Source organism: Chenopodium album, chromosome 14 (genome assembly GCF_948465745.1).
Source record: "Chenopodium album chromosome 14, dcCheAlbu1.1, whole genome shotgun sequence".
Lineage (NCBI taxonomy): Eukaryota > Viridiplantae > Streptophyta > Magnoliopsida > Caryophyllales > Amaranthaceae > Chenopodium > Chenopodium album.
The window spans coordinates 13,325,118-13,339,838 of NC_137847.1; the positions used below are offsets into that span (position 1 = coordinate 13,325,118).

Below are 14,721 nucleotides of genomic sequence, written 5' to 3' on the forward strand. Positions count from 1 at the left end.
TTCTCTCAAAACAATCCAAACTTTGAATTATTTTTTAATAATCCCAACTTTAAGGTGAATTTTTTTCTAATGGTGCCAACCGGTCAATTTACTTGTTATAACAAGTTGGCTGACACGTGTCAGCGTATAAATGGCCAAAAAAAATTAAAATTAATTAAAATAAATTTTTAAAAATACAGTAGTAATTAACCAAAAAAAACCACCAACCCAACCAGCTCCCTTCCCCCACCCCCGCCGAACTCTCTCACCTTAGTTTCGGCCCGTCGCCGCCCCTAGACCCATCCCCTTGTCGGCGTTTCCCCTCCCCCTACACCCTAAACCACCAAAACACCCCCATGAAACTCCCCAATTTACCAACAAAACTCATATGATCTGATTGTTTGAAAAAAAAAAAAAAAATCATCCGATCTAATAAATAAAACGAGCAAGCAATTCTCCAAAGACTCCGATTAAGTTGATGCAAAGCGGTTGGAGGCAATTAAGCGGTGGAGGGAGGGGTTTTTAGGGATTTTTCGAGGAAGGGAAAAGGGTTTTGTGGTGGAGTTATGGTGGTTTAGGGGCAATGCAATGGGGTTTTTGGGCGGCTGTCAGCGCAAGAGGTGTCTGGTTGCGGGCGGGAATGGGGGGGGGGGTGGCGGAGGGCTGAGCATGTGGGGGTAGGGAGGGAGGCCCCACTACAAAAATAAAAGCCTTTTAGCAACTAAGTTTGACAACAGATTTTTAAAACGTTGCTAAATAGAAACAAATATAATTTTTTTCATTGCCTAATTAAAAGCGACATTTTATGCTTTAGTTTTTTTTAATAATTAATGGCTATATTTTTTTATTTGTTGCCCATTAAAACAAATTGTTTGCTAGTTGTTACTAGATGGCATCATACATTTCTCTTGGTGCCATATAGTAACAAACTATGGCAACAAATATTTTAATTGTATTGATTTAAAAACAAATAAAGGCAATGAATTTTTGAATTGTACTGTTGTCATTAGAAACAAGTCGTCTAAACTATTGTTGTTAGATGATAAGGTATTTTTTTATTTGTTGCCATTGGAAACAAGTTGTGTTACATTTTGTTGTTAATTTATATGTAGGCCACTTTTTGTTATTATGTACAAAATTATTTGAAGACACTCTTCTTATTATTTGTTGCTAGAATGACATCAAATACAGACAAATTTCAATTTCATCTCTAATTTAGAGACGGATTTTTGATTTCGTCCCTAATTTAGAGACAAATTTTTCAATTTCGTCTCTAATATTTTGTTCACTTATTATAAATTATATGCATAGAAGTAAACAAATAGTACTTGGTATAGTTGGTAAGAGATTCACCATGTGACTTTGAGGTCACAAGTTTGACTCCTACCAATTGCAATTCTTGAGACTGGGGATTCAAAGAGTCTTATATGCAAAGTCGAGCCGTCTTGACCCGAGTGAGGTTTCAGATTGGTAAAGGTCGGGATCGGGTTGAACCGAATTGCTAATAGGGATTGATTTTTTGTCTCGTAGTGTTGATAGCAACTAATATTTGTGATTTGTTGCTATTTTTATGAACCAACTTCAATAATTTGTTGGTATTTTTACGAACCAACATTAATAAATTGTTATTATTTTAGAACTAACATTAATAATTTGTTGCTAATTTAGCAACAACCAATGGTAATCTGTTGCCAAAGTTGGCAACGAATGCACCAAAAATAGCAACCATCATGGAAACTATATTTAAATGGATGCAATATTGCAACAAAATTACTTTGCAACTGATAGCCAAAATCCCATGACAACAAGCCTTTTAGCAACAACAAATTTTCATTTCCAACCCGTTGCTAAATAGAGTTGGCAACGAATTTTTGATGAATAGCAACAAATTTTAGTTGATGCTATATTGACTTAATTTTGTAGTGCCTGGCTAGTGGCGGTGGTGGGGTTTTTTTTTATTAGTTTAAAATAATTAGTTATATTTATTTAATTAACTGTGTATTAGTAATTAATAATTTTTTAAGTGTTAATTAGTGTTTTTAACCAATTACGTAGTGACATGTGTAAGGTTTTTTTTTTTAATATTAAATTACCTATTCAAATGATTACAGGTCACTTGGGACCATTAGAAGAAATTTCACATTAAAATTCGAATTATTAAATAATTCAAAATTGGGATTATTTTGAACGAATGAGGAAAAGTTAGGATTATTCCTGTAATTTTTTTCCTATACTATATGGCATGTAGTATTCTTCAAAAAAATAAAATAAAATAAAATAAAATAAAAAAAGCATGAAGTATGCACTCTAGCTAACATTATCTATCTCAGTCGTCTCTCCCTCTCAAAAGTGACTTAGCTACTAAACCATTGGCCAGCAATAGTTTTGTGGTCATGTGTTCCATGCAACTCAAGTATGAATGTGTTGAAAAATATAAGAATTCTAGTTATATTTATGCATGGGTGATTTTACAATTAATGTTCGATTTAATTATTTTCCTTGCAAACAATGAAAATTTTACAGTAGTCGTTTGATATATGGATGTCACACTGTTTTAATGATTATATAGTTCAAAATTGACATTTTTTTCCAAGTAAATAATTATATTATTTTATTAATGGTATTAAATAGTATTATCAACATTTTTTTTATTTATCAATTTTTTTTAGTTTCATTTATGTAATTTTTATCCTTATTTTAAGAATTCTAGTTTCCAGGTTTGGGTGATTTATGGGGTACGGTCGAGTTATTACATGAATAGATTATATTATATTTCCTCTGTTTCTATTTAGTTGACACATTTCTTTAGTGATGTTTGTCAATGCACAAATTTAATAATCAATATATTTAATTACCGATAAGCAAAAATTGTAAAAAGTTGATATTTTGAATATATACATTGTGATGAATCTAACAAGATCCCACTTGATTATATTTTTCTTCACATATAAATCGCAAAATATGGTCAAAAGAAGGTGTATGAATAGTGCTAAAGTCCAAACGTGTCAATTAATAAAAAACAGAGATAGTATTCTTATACATAAAATTTATAATAGAATATCCTTTCTATAATTTTTATATTCTTATTATACGGAATAGTAAAGTGCCCAATAGTTTAGCATGCATAATATATCTATGTTTCACATATAACGCTTTTATAAACATATACTATATGATACATTGGTAATAACTCTAACATACATTTACTATCTCAGTCGTATCTCCCTCTCATAAGTGACTTAGCTACTAAACCATTGACCAAAATAGTTTTGTGATCATGTGTTACATGCAACTCAAATATGAATGTGTTGAAAAATAAACCATAAAATCCATCATAAACTACTTGTACATGTTTGCTTCAAAGTTAAAAAAGTCATATTGTATTTATTAAGTCATTAGAAAATAATATTCTAATTAAAGAATAACAACTAGAGAAAATGAACTAGCATCTTGATGATTGCTTCATATAGACCAAATTGGAAGGTATGACTTGTCTTTAAGCAAAGTGACATCTTTTAGTTTGAAGAATCTCTTAAACGTGAGGTTTTCCTATCAATTTTAGCCACGTTATTATTGGCATTTTCTACTTTCTTCTTCTTTTTCGTGCTCATTTTTATATTCTTCAATTCTATACAAGTCATAAGAATGGAAAATATTTATAATGTATAGTTACTAGTAATATAAGATACGCTGGCACGTAGAAAAATCGAATAACGTTACTCTAACTGTCTAACATAATTATATTGTTACTAACTTTCCTTATTTTGGAAGTCCGTTGACCCAATGTTGCCGACGAGGGGTTTTACCGTTTTACTAGTGAAGACGAGAGCAGAGTTACGGTACATTTTGGTCAATAAATTCTTCTCAAATATGGTAGATATACACTAAAATATTTTACGAAAAATATACAACATGTGTTTCTTATTATGTGCAACAAAGGTTATTATTTGTGAGATACTCTGTATAAGATATTTCTTTATTGTACATAATAAGAAATGGAGGTAGTATACTAATTTGATACTATACGTGTGATAATTTACAAAGAGAAAATATACTACATAAAGTGTAATAAGAAAAATGGTTATAAAAAGTAGACCAAGTTAGATAAAACGTATTACAGTTGGAAAGACCTTTCTAAATTATTCTACATTCTAGGCATATTCTTACATGCATCCTCATGCATATAGAATAGGTGCAACACCTTTAAACGCAGGACATTATGCATTAAACAAAGCCCAAACTCAAATCAATCAACACAGCTCTTTGTTTTCTTTTTTAAATTTTTTGTTTCCTTCTTCCAAATTCTCTCTGATCTGTTTTCTTTCATATAATAATTTTGATCCAAATTATCATCAAATTCTTCAATATAATTGTCTTCTCCTATGTTTTTCTCCTTAAATTTGTTCTTCATTTTCTCTCTCCTCTTTTTTTTTTCACTTTTTTGATTGAATTTGTTTCTTACAACATGGAATTAGTTGTTATTTCCCGAAGAGAACGTCAATGCATATTAGTGTTTTGTTTTGTAGATTTGTAATTATGTTTTTTTTTAATGTTAGTTTCAATTGTATTTTTTTTTGTTTGATTTTTGGTTAGCTTCGATCAATTTCGATTTATTATGTATGAATTTTGTGTAAATTTCGTTCTTCATGTTTTTTTTGTTCATAATTTTTATGTATGAATTTCAATTTATTATGTGGTGATTTTGTGCTTAATTTCGATTGATTAGGTTTTATCTGATTTTTTGAATTCATATGAATTGCATTTTGTTAGTTTCGATCAATTTGATCTGTGTGTAAATTTCGATTAAAAATATGAAAACGCATTAAAAAATATGAACATGCATTAAAAATATGAATACACGCCTTTTAGAAAATGAACATACGCATTCAAAATATGAACATATGCATTGGTTCATTTTTTAATGCGTATGAACATAAGCATGTCAGAAGGTGAACATATACATAAAAAATATGAACATATAGATTTCAGAAAGTAAACATATACATTTCAGAAAGTTTACAAAAGCATTTTAGAAAGTTTACATAAGCATTCAAAATATAAACATAAGCATTTAAGAAAGTGAACATATGCATAAAAAATATGAACATATGCATTTCAGAAAGTGAACATAATCAAGCAAAATATGAACATATGCTTAGGTTCTCTAAAAGTAAACATAAACTTTTCAGAAAGTGAACACATGCATAAAATATATGAACATATATATACATTTCAGAATAGATATATGAACATAGGCATGCTTTTCAGATAGTGAACATGGGCATAAAATATATGAATACATGCATTTCAAAAAGTGAACATAACCATTCAAAATATGAACACATTAATTGTTTTCCTTAGTGAATGCATAATGAATATGAACAGAAAATTCCACTAATTAACAGAAAATTTTGAATAACAGAGTTTCGAAAAATTCAGATAAAAATTCACATAAATTCGGACAAAATCAGTGAAAATTTACCTTTACTTGGGATAATCCTGTTGATTTTGCATCTCTTCTGGTATATCCATTGTTGATTTTTCAGTTTTTAGTAAAGTAAAATCATGTAGAGGAAAGAGAATGAAGTTTGGAGAGAGAAAATTAGAGAAATTAATTGCAGAAATTTTTGAAAAATTAATGAGAAAGAAGTAAAATGGTTTTTTTTTTTTTTTTTTTTTTTTTGGTTTTTAAAAAAAAGAAAACTTGAAAGCCAAAATATGGCGGTTGGGAAGTGGGTTGCGTTAGGGAAGTGGGTCACGTTTTCATTTGGGCGAGTTTTGCAATTGGGTTTCTTTATTGTGCTAGTTTTGGCTGTTTTGCACCTATCCTAGGTACATAAGGATACATGTAAGACCAATTGGAACTGAACTTAATATTTTATGAAAGAAGGTTAGGAACTGAACTGAAAATAAGCTGAAGAGAACAGATATATGTAATTTTACATGTTACTATGGTAATTAGATACAATACTCCGTTATGTTTCATAATAATCACAACACTTTTACTTTTGCACTCTTGATATGCTTTTTTTTTTTTTTTTTTTTTTTTTTTTTTTTTTTTACAATTTAAAAAAAAACATATATATATATATATATTTTTTTTACAATTAAAAAAAAAAACATATATTGCCATGTAAAATACTTATGAATATATTAGATAAAGTTTTTATATTTTTTAATAATATATAGGATTTTTTGACTTTTACCAAAAAAAAAAAAACTCACAAAATTGTTTTTAACTACCAAAAATTTTAAAAGTGTTATTTACCACCAAAAAAAAAAAAATTACCACCTGTCGTCAAAACCCTAACGGATTTTTTTTAAATTCTCCGATTTTCGTGCCAAATACATGATCTTTAGGGGTTTTGGGGGGCATTTTAGGCCTTTGGAACCAATTTGAGGTTAGAATTGACAAAAAATAATTGGAAATGTTTCTTTTTGCGTGTTTAAAAATACCTCGGTTTGCAAAAACGAGGCATTTCCGATCATTTTTTTTGTTAATTCTGACCTCAAATTAGATCCATGTGACCAAAATGCCCCCCTAAACCTATGAACAACATGTTTTGTGCACGAAAATCGAAGAATTTTTTTTAAATGTTAAATTTAATGGTATCTTGACGATAGGTGGTAAAAAACAGTTCTTAGAAATTTTTTTAGTGGTCAAATAAACTTTTAAAATTTTTGGTAGTAACAAACAATTTTGTGATTTTTTTGGTGGTAAAAGTCAAAAAAAAAAAAAAAGATATTTATGGTTAAAGTTTTACATTAAAATCTATGTCGTTCAAAGTATTATGATTATTATGAAACAATGTGAGTATTAATGTTTTGAGGGAAGTATTAATGTTATTGATGTAACACAAGTACACAACTTTATACAATCAACATTTTTTTACTAAAAAAAAAAAAAAAGCTTTGAAAGTACCTAATGACAGAATACTTTTTTTATTTCCTGACGCAAACCTAATGACAGAAATACTTGGAATATAACTGTAGTACTACAATACAGTTGCGTTACAAAAGATACGGAGTATTACTTTAATTATTTTTTTTTTTTTTGTTTTTTTGGTCTTTGAAGAGCCACAATGGCGAGTGATGAGAATCGATTCAAAGATATCTTGGATTCGGGAGAGGAGCTCTTACCACTTGAGCTATCTCTCACTCTCAATATTACTTTACTTTGTTCATGCCAAAGAATAGTACGTCACAATTATAAAATAAAAAAATAAAGAATTTTAATAATATAAGAGCATCTTCAATGATTAGCTGATTGTTAAATTAACTTGTCATGCCGTATATGATTTCAAGCTAATCAAAGGAGCCATTAGATTATAGAGAATTATCTGTTACAGTAGTTACAGTAGTGTCACTTCTTTGCGTGGTTTGCGATGGCAATAAATTATTAGATTGAAATCAAATAGTAATAAAATTATTAAATTCTTTTGCCTTTTTCGGTGATGTGCAAAATGAACATTTTATTATCAATCCTGATTTTCACCCCTAATTTAGTAATCCTTTTTGTAGCATAATTTAGTAATCTATGTTCCCTCCCCACGAGTATATAAAGTCGTGAGAATTTCAATCTCACCTCTTATTTTATATGCCCATGATAAAATAATTCCCTTTTTATTAGAATTGATTTGTATACAAACTTAAATTGGTTTTTGGATCATACTCGATGTCAAGTTGAAACTAAATTATTAACTTACTATCTACATACATCGTAAAGATAAATTTTGCTGTGTTCGTATAAAGAAAATGACTCTAAAATCCAACAATAGCTATATTTGAACACATTCTCAACGTCAATTAGATCTTTAGGTGAAACTCATGTGTCTTGACATCTTGTAATCTATAGCTCTATAGAAGCCTCCTCTAGTGCTCTTTCCCTTTCCTCCTTAAATGTGTAGGAACTAATTATATTATAAGTTTAGAACTGAAGTAATTATCCAAGGACCCACCTTTAAATTGTTAACTTTCCATTTCTACCGATTTATGATGCAATGTACAATACATGCGACGTATATAGTGCAGACACCTAAAAATATCTATTCATATGGAGTTAAATCTTTAATAAGTTCTTCCTAGATTGAATACACACCCTTCCTTTTCCTCCCCCACTTCCGACCCAGCACCACATATAAAGCCATAGCCCCACAACCGTTGTTGGTCATGAGCAACCATTATGGCAGCAGTAGAGGAAGCAGCTAAAGCCTTGCTGTTAACCAATAAATTATGACAGGATACAGATGGTTCCTCAAGGACAGGATGCAGATCACAGCTCGATAGAGAATCAATAGATGAGTGATAATCAGCTACGAACAGTATAAGGCGGTACAAGTGAAAAGAAAAAAAAAAAACAAGTGGAAAAGGAGTGTAGGAACATTGCAGCATCAAAGACATCCACTCTTTCACCCAACAAGAAAGCATCCATACCGTACAGGAAGGGTCACCGGCATTTTAGATATCTGTCGCGGGACACACATTATAGATACCCTGCTTGTAAAAGACTAGCATTGGATGTAATTGATGTAACACAGGAATCCAACGTAAAGTGCGGAACCTGATTGCCACGTGATGCACTTGCTGATTAAGGCCAGGTGATGCTTATAAAACTGTCGATAGATACTCAAAAATGACAAAACCACAACTTAAGATTCAAGTCCAAAATTTAACATTGAAAGAAAGAAAAAGGTTACAGAAATCATTCCCTACTTTTAGTTTCAGGGTGTGTGCTAAGCAAGAAAAAATTACATTTGCATTGTCGACTAATGCCATGGACCATAGCCACAATGTTTGTAGAAATCATAGCATAAATCACGAGGAGCTCACACTTCTAGCAACCTCTACATTTTGAAGCCTGCTTAGCTAGTACCTAAACCATTTTCAAACCAGTTCTGTAAGATGTTATCAAAACAATTAGAAATACAAGCGATAATAGGTTTGAAGCAGAGAAATATAAACAAGTATAAATAGTAAGCTTTTGACACCTAGTTTCAATCTCAGGTCAATTATCATTGTTTTCTTCACATCACGTTTTGTTTTCTAATCATAGAATTGCAATCAAGGTAAGGTCTTTGTCTCAATCTTGCATACTCTGTACTTATCTACATGAATAACTTAACTATCTTTAAAAGGTTCAATTAATACTTGCTTGTAATTGACCATAAATTATTGAAATAAAATATGCATTAAAGTAATTTGCTCTTTGCTTAACCACTTTATGACTGGGAAAGAGGTTTACAGAAGATGGATATGAAGGGTGATAAGATATGGGTATAGACCTCCAAGAGATTTGTACCATTGAAGATATTTGTAACTCTGAAAGCTGACACTTATAGTCACCAATTGGAGATGCTCATCTATAACCTTTTTCTAATGCTGGACATATAAATTAGCATTCTCTACTAGATCTGGTTATTGGGTAAGTAATGTCAGAGGGTCAGTGTCCCAATTGCAGGTTGGGTCACAACCCACAAAAGGGTTGTCTTGTTTGTCAAAGTTGGCAGGCCAATAAACGGGCAAGAAAAATGCAAAGAGAAGTGTGAGACAAAACTAAACACAAGTGAATATAAAACTAAAATTTCCCCCCCAGTACCCCCTCCGTTCCCGAAGATGTACACACTCCATTTTGAGGTGTCATAATTGATGTAACCATTTCTATTTCATTCTATTTTGGGTAAGCAAATTTCACTATCTTACCCCACAATATTTAAACCTTTCCATTCACTTACTATATACTCATTTATCTTATAACCACTCATCTTTTTACCCTCTTTCTTACTTTATCCACCTTTTCTTACACTCAACTTTTCTAAAAACAAGAGTTGATAGCAAATGGATACATCAAAAGAAAACGGAGGGAGTACTTTCTTTCCCAAAATTATTAGGTTATCATACCCAGATACTCTAAACCCATTAACTCTGTCCATTCTGACTAACAAGGCAACATTCCTTCTCAGCTAAAAAATCCATTCTCAGCTCACAATGGGAAAATCAAAACTTGATCTAAATGATTAAAGAAAAAGTCACAGACATTGCTGAAAAAACCATTGAAATGGAAAATGATTAAAATGCTCACCTTCGTTCTAAAATTATGACCACTGTCTGACTTCACAGAATCACAGATCATCATGATCGGTTGAATCAATACCCAGAAGTTTGGCCAGCTCTCCATTTTGATAGGCTTCAACAGTATCTGAAAGATGTACAGGTCATCCTCTAAGTCATTTTCACAATTTTGAGACGAGGATGGTCTTAAGTTTGTCACAAACTAAGCAACTCACCATCTGATCCACCAATGTGTTTTCCATTGATGAACACCTGGGGCACTGTACGTCTCCCAACAATAGCACCAAGTGCATCCTGAATGCTATAACCATCATCTGCAAAAACACAGGTATTCACAAGTTAGAGGAAAAAAACAAATATAAAGAGGTCAGCCATATACCAAAATAAGTTTTAAAAAAAAAAAAAAAAATTAATGATTTCACTTACCAATTCAGAGATATTCTATAGCATATATAAATGTAAGTGGCAACACATCCATTAATATTCATAGGACACATCATGTCAGAAAGAAAAAGAAATCATACATCAAGCAATTTTGCATCATAATTCACATCCAAAACTCAAACCTCCATACAGATCATTTCAGATGAGGCAGCTCGGCCGATTCCAACCCTAAATATTGCCCTAGGTAAAAATAAGCAAGACCCCCCCCCCCCCCCCCCCTTTCTTTACATAACAAAGAATTGCATATAAGAAAAAAAAAAAAAATCATCCATCAAGAGGTTTAAGATTTTATCAAGCACAAATTACATGAATACAAATGAAAAGACAATTTTCAAAGTGTTTTAATTACAAAAAAGAAGAAAATTGAATACGATATAATAATATTGCATGCAATAGCAGATCAAAGTCACTTTAGGAATGTGCATTCTATTCTATTGACTCCCCTCCACCAACCAGATTTGCAAACAGCTAAGAGCCAATGCAATGTAAAGCATTGATCTTCATAAGACCTTTGAATTAGCAATTTGAAGGGACCACTAGATGGTTTTAAAGGTTACAAACCTAGGATGTGATACCAGCATTCCATTGCATATTCCACCTTATCCCATGCTTACAAGTTTTAGGTTAGGTTTGAGATTTTAGAGTAGACAAATTGATATTCAAGTTTACAAACCTAGGATGTGATACCAATATTCCATTGCTCATATCTTCTAATTGGGAGGAATAAACATAAGAGCCCAAAGACTTCTCCTCCCTCACATATTTCCACCTTATCCCATGTTTTGCCTCTTTTATCTATCCTTCCACATTTGTCTCTGTTCCTACAAAACTTCTTCCTAAATGCCCTGATCAATTACTATACAAAGAAACATAACCAAGACATATATCTAAACAAAAGTCCTGGAATTATTATTCAATCACTTCAAAAGGGCAAGAGGAGAATCATCTACTTCATGATGTTTCGCCACAATGAACACAAATGGGGAAAATAAATAAATTATCATTTAATACAAAATAAGTCTAAAAGTTCAAATATCTATCAATCAATATGACTGTCCCAATAGGACTTTTAAATATACCTCTCTCATCCAACTCAATAACATGTGGTGCTTGGTCTAACTCTCTAAAAACCTCTTTCGCCCTCCTGCAGTACCTGTAAAGAAGCAGATTCCACAACATTATCTTGAGGTGCGAGAAATGTTAAAGGATATAAAACAAATTCTACAGTATATAAGAGAGCAAGATACCGTGTCTTTCCTAAACTTGATTCATCTCTTCATGAATTATTAATTCCAAATTAAGATTTATGCACAAGAAATAATAAAAATAAAAAATCAACCACCTTACAAAACAGACTTTGATGCCTTGATGATACATGTTTCATGTTCTTACTAGGCAACAACGTACACAGGAAAACTAGGTTAAATAATCATATGGTTCAATCAAGAGTCAGTGTAGCCTTTTTGTTTTATTTTTATTTATTTATTTATTTTTATTATTTCAACTCTGGGCCAATAATTATAATTTGTAGTTGGTTGTGTGCTAATTGAAGGCTATATTGCTTTTATGCTTTCGAGAAGTCATACAGCCTGATCTCTTAACTGCCACTTTAACAACATTGCTCTCTGCAGTCCCTCAATATCAAATTGGACTAGGTTATCATGAGTTACACTGATTAGATAGAGAGAAATAGAGGGAAAGAAAGAGAAGAGAAAGGGGCGGAATTGGCATCCCTTCTGTGGATATCATATGGACAGAAGAAAGTGGAGGGAACTGGTAGGATCCATTTTCCTTCTCCTTTATTTAGGCTCCGTTTGTTTTGACAAAAAACATTTTTCGGGAAAATGATTTTAATGGGAAAGCACAATAGTAATACTAGTTTTCCTTCGTTTCCTTACAAGAAAAATTATAGATGAAGAGAAAAATGAGAGTGAAAGGGAGAAGATGTTTGAGAGGAGATGAGAAGGGTGTTAGGAGTGGGGTGGGAAAAGTGGCATACCTTTTTGCAAAAGGTAAATGTTTCCTACTCTTGGGAGAACTATTTTCCAAATTTGAGAAAATTGTTTTCCACCATTTTCAAACCAAACAATGGAAAATGAGAAAATTATTTTCATGGAAAATGTTTTGCATCAAAACAAACAGAGCCTTTTTAAACCAAAATTCCCCAACATTGGAAAGATTTGGAAAGACAATGGAATCTCACTCTCTCCCTGCCCTCCTTTTCCTTCCCCATCTTTATACTTCTCTCCCTAACCTTTCCATCTATAATTGCTACCCAAACATAGTATTAATGACCTCATGCAGATACGGAGAACTTAATCATCTTTAAGCTCATATCTCAAGGTAATGAAGCCAAATCCTGCAATTTGTCACATATGGCATGCAGTGATACAGACAGATATGATGCTTAAATGTAAGTCAGCGAGATACAGAAACATAGGGAGAAATCAAAGGAAAAGAAACTCATTGAACAGCATCAGTAAATCAGCAACACTTATACTACTGATACTAGAGAATAGGTCATAACTCTAGCTGAAGAGCTGCACAATGCACCAACACTTCACTCGCCAGAAGCAAAACCCAGTACCCTAAAAGAAATCCGATTTCACAAATTGTTATATACAGATCTTAAGCTCTATAATGTTGGGCCTTGACTTCTTTCAGTCACTACTGGGAATCAACTTTTGTTTCGCAACAACCTCATCGTGAACAACGACATTTAAAGGGCTCCAATAAACGATAGTATACCATTGAAATGTGCTAGCTATTTAAGATCCAAGTATGAAGAGAGCATAAATAGCATTGATTATATCCTGATTCCATCATTTGCTCATGTACAACAAACGGATCAAAGACGATACAGCGCCTAACTACTTTCCCCTCGAATTTATAATGTTGATAGCTTAAACAATTACTGTTCTATCTGCTATGTGACTAAACATCAGGAGTAAAATTTATCAAGGATAAATAATATTCAAAAACTAAAACTAAAACAAAAAATCATTTCCTCAACTAATAAAATAAACATCTTTCAAAACAAATACGAAAAAATTACTAACTTCAACCCTAATCCCCCAATTTAGCTAAACTACTCCAAACAGAAATGCAATTCAATCTGATCCAATTAAACCCTAACCCATCATTCCAAAACTCCAAACATTTACAACAATACAAAATTCAAGCTCAATCATTCAAAAATCAAGCAACAAAAATCAAAATTCAAAGAGGAGAGAGAATTACGGGCAATAAGATTTGGAGAAGATGACAATGGTATGAGAAGAGATAGTTTTCTTGATGAAATCAGCCTGAGAAGACGAAGCAGAAGCCGGCGACGCCGCGAGGACGACTGAAAGCAACAGAATGACGGCGATGCTACGGCGGTGCATGATTTCTCTCTCCATTGTTGGCGGTGGTGTCGAGGTAAAACTCCTAGTTTCAGATGCTGATGATGTTATTGTTTGTAGTTTGTGATTTTGTAGTATAAATGAAGATGTAATTATTTTTGAAGTATTACTTTGCTTGTAATTATTGGATTTTATTACATATTTTTGGGGTGTAAAGTTTAGTTGAGGGTATTTTTTTACATGGAAAGGTATGATCTTTAGTACATTAGCGAGGACCATTATTTTCTAGCTATTGCAAATTTGCAATAAGCCAATAGGTTGATGTTTGTGGTTAATATGATTATGGCGGAGGATTATGGACATATGGTAACACGTTTGGATTTAAACTCAGGCTATACTTGTATTTAATAATTGGTGTTATGTTGTGACATATAGTAACATGTTAGAATTTACACTTTTTTTGCTACAATTGTATTAAATAATCAATCATTAATTGATCGGTTAATTTTTAAAATGGGGTCGTTATAAGTGAAGGGTTTCAATGAGAAAGAAAAATTACTCCGTAGCATTTTTAGATAGTGCATTCTATATAGTACAATACTATTATTTTTGAATTTACGTAATTTTCTCCAATCTAGTGATTTCAGGCTGCCACGTTAATTTAATTTGTAAATTCAGCCACAGACATTTCTGAATACATTATGTTTTTCTTTTTCCAACTTGTTACATGACGTAAGAATTCAATTAATGGATTCATGTTACATTATTACTGATTACCCATTAGTTCAACTAGTAGATTCCTTTCATGTTATTTTTGCCCACAATATTTTTCATTTCTCCTCACTAAAATATTGATATAAGGATCACTCAAGGATTGATTAAAGGG

The 14,721-nt window shown here is 31.8% G+C and overlaps 1 protein-coding gene across 1 annotated transcript; it reads right to left on the reverse strand.

Annotated features, from left to right (window-relative positions):
• Window positions 1-8,627: 8,627 nt before the first annotated feature.
• On the reverse strand, window positions 8,628-14,129 carry LOC145578963 (uncharacterized). Its single transcript, XM_081636258.1, has 5 exons — window positions 13,732-14,129; window positions 11,571-11,644; window positions 10,263-10,361; window positions 10,058-10,174; window positions 8,628-8,851 (listed from the first exon to the last, which is right to left on the reverse strand). Exons 1-4 carry the CDS (start codon window positions 14,112-14,114, stop codon window positions 10,098-10,100), a joined length of 633 nt encoding a protein of 210 aa, XP_081492384.1. The 5' UTR covers window positions 14,115-14,129; the 3' UTR covers window positions 8,628-8,851; window positions 10,058-10,097.
• Between the last annotated feature and the right edge of the window lie 592 nt (window positions 14,130-14,721).

What these genes read in the sequence shown, in the direction of transcription:
- LOC145578963 (XM_081636258.1), bottom strand. Translation starts at nt 14,114, where the DNA reads ATGGTCCTCGCTAATGTACTAAAGATCATACCTTTCCATGTAAAAAAA. An exon ending in TATTGAGTTGGATGAGAGAG is followed by an intron (nt 10,362 to 11,570) that starts GTATATTTAAAA and finishes GTGTTTTTGCAG; the next exon opens with ATGATGGTTATAGCATTCAG. An exon ending in ACACATTGGTGGATCAGATG is followed by an intron (nt 10,175 to 10,262) that starts GTGAGTTGCTTA and finishes TACATCTTTCAG; the next exon opens with ATACTGTTGAAGCCTATCAA.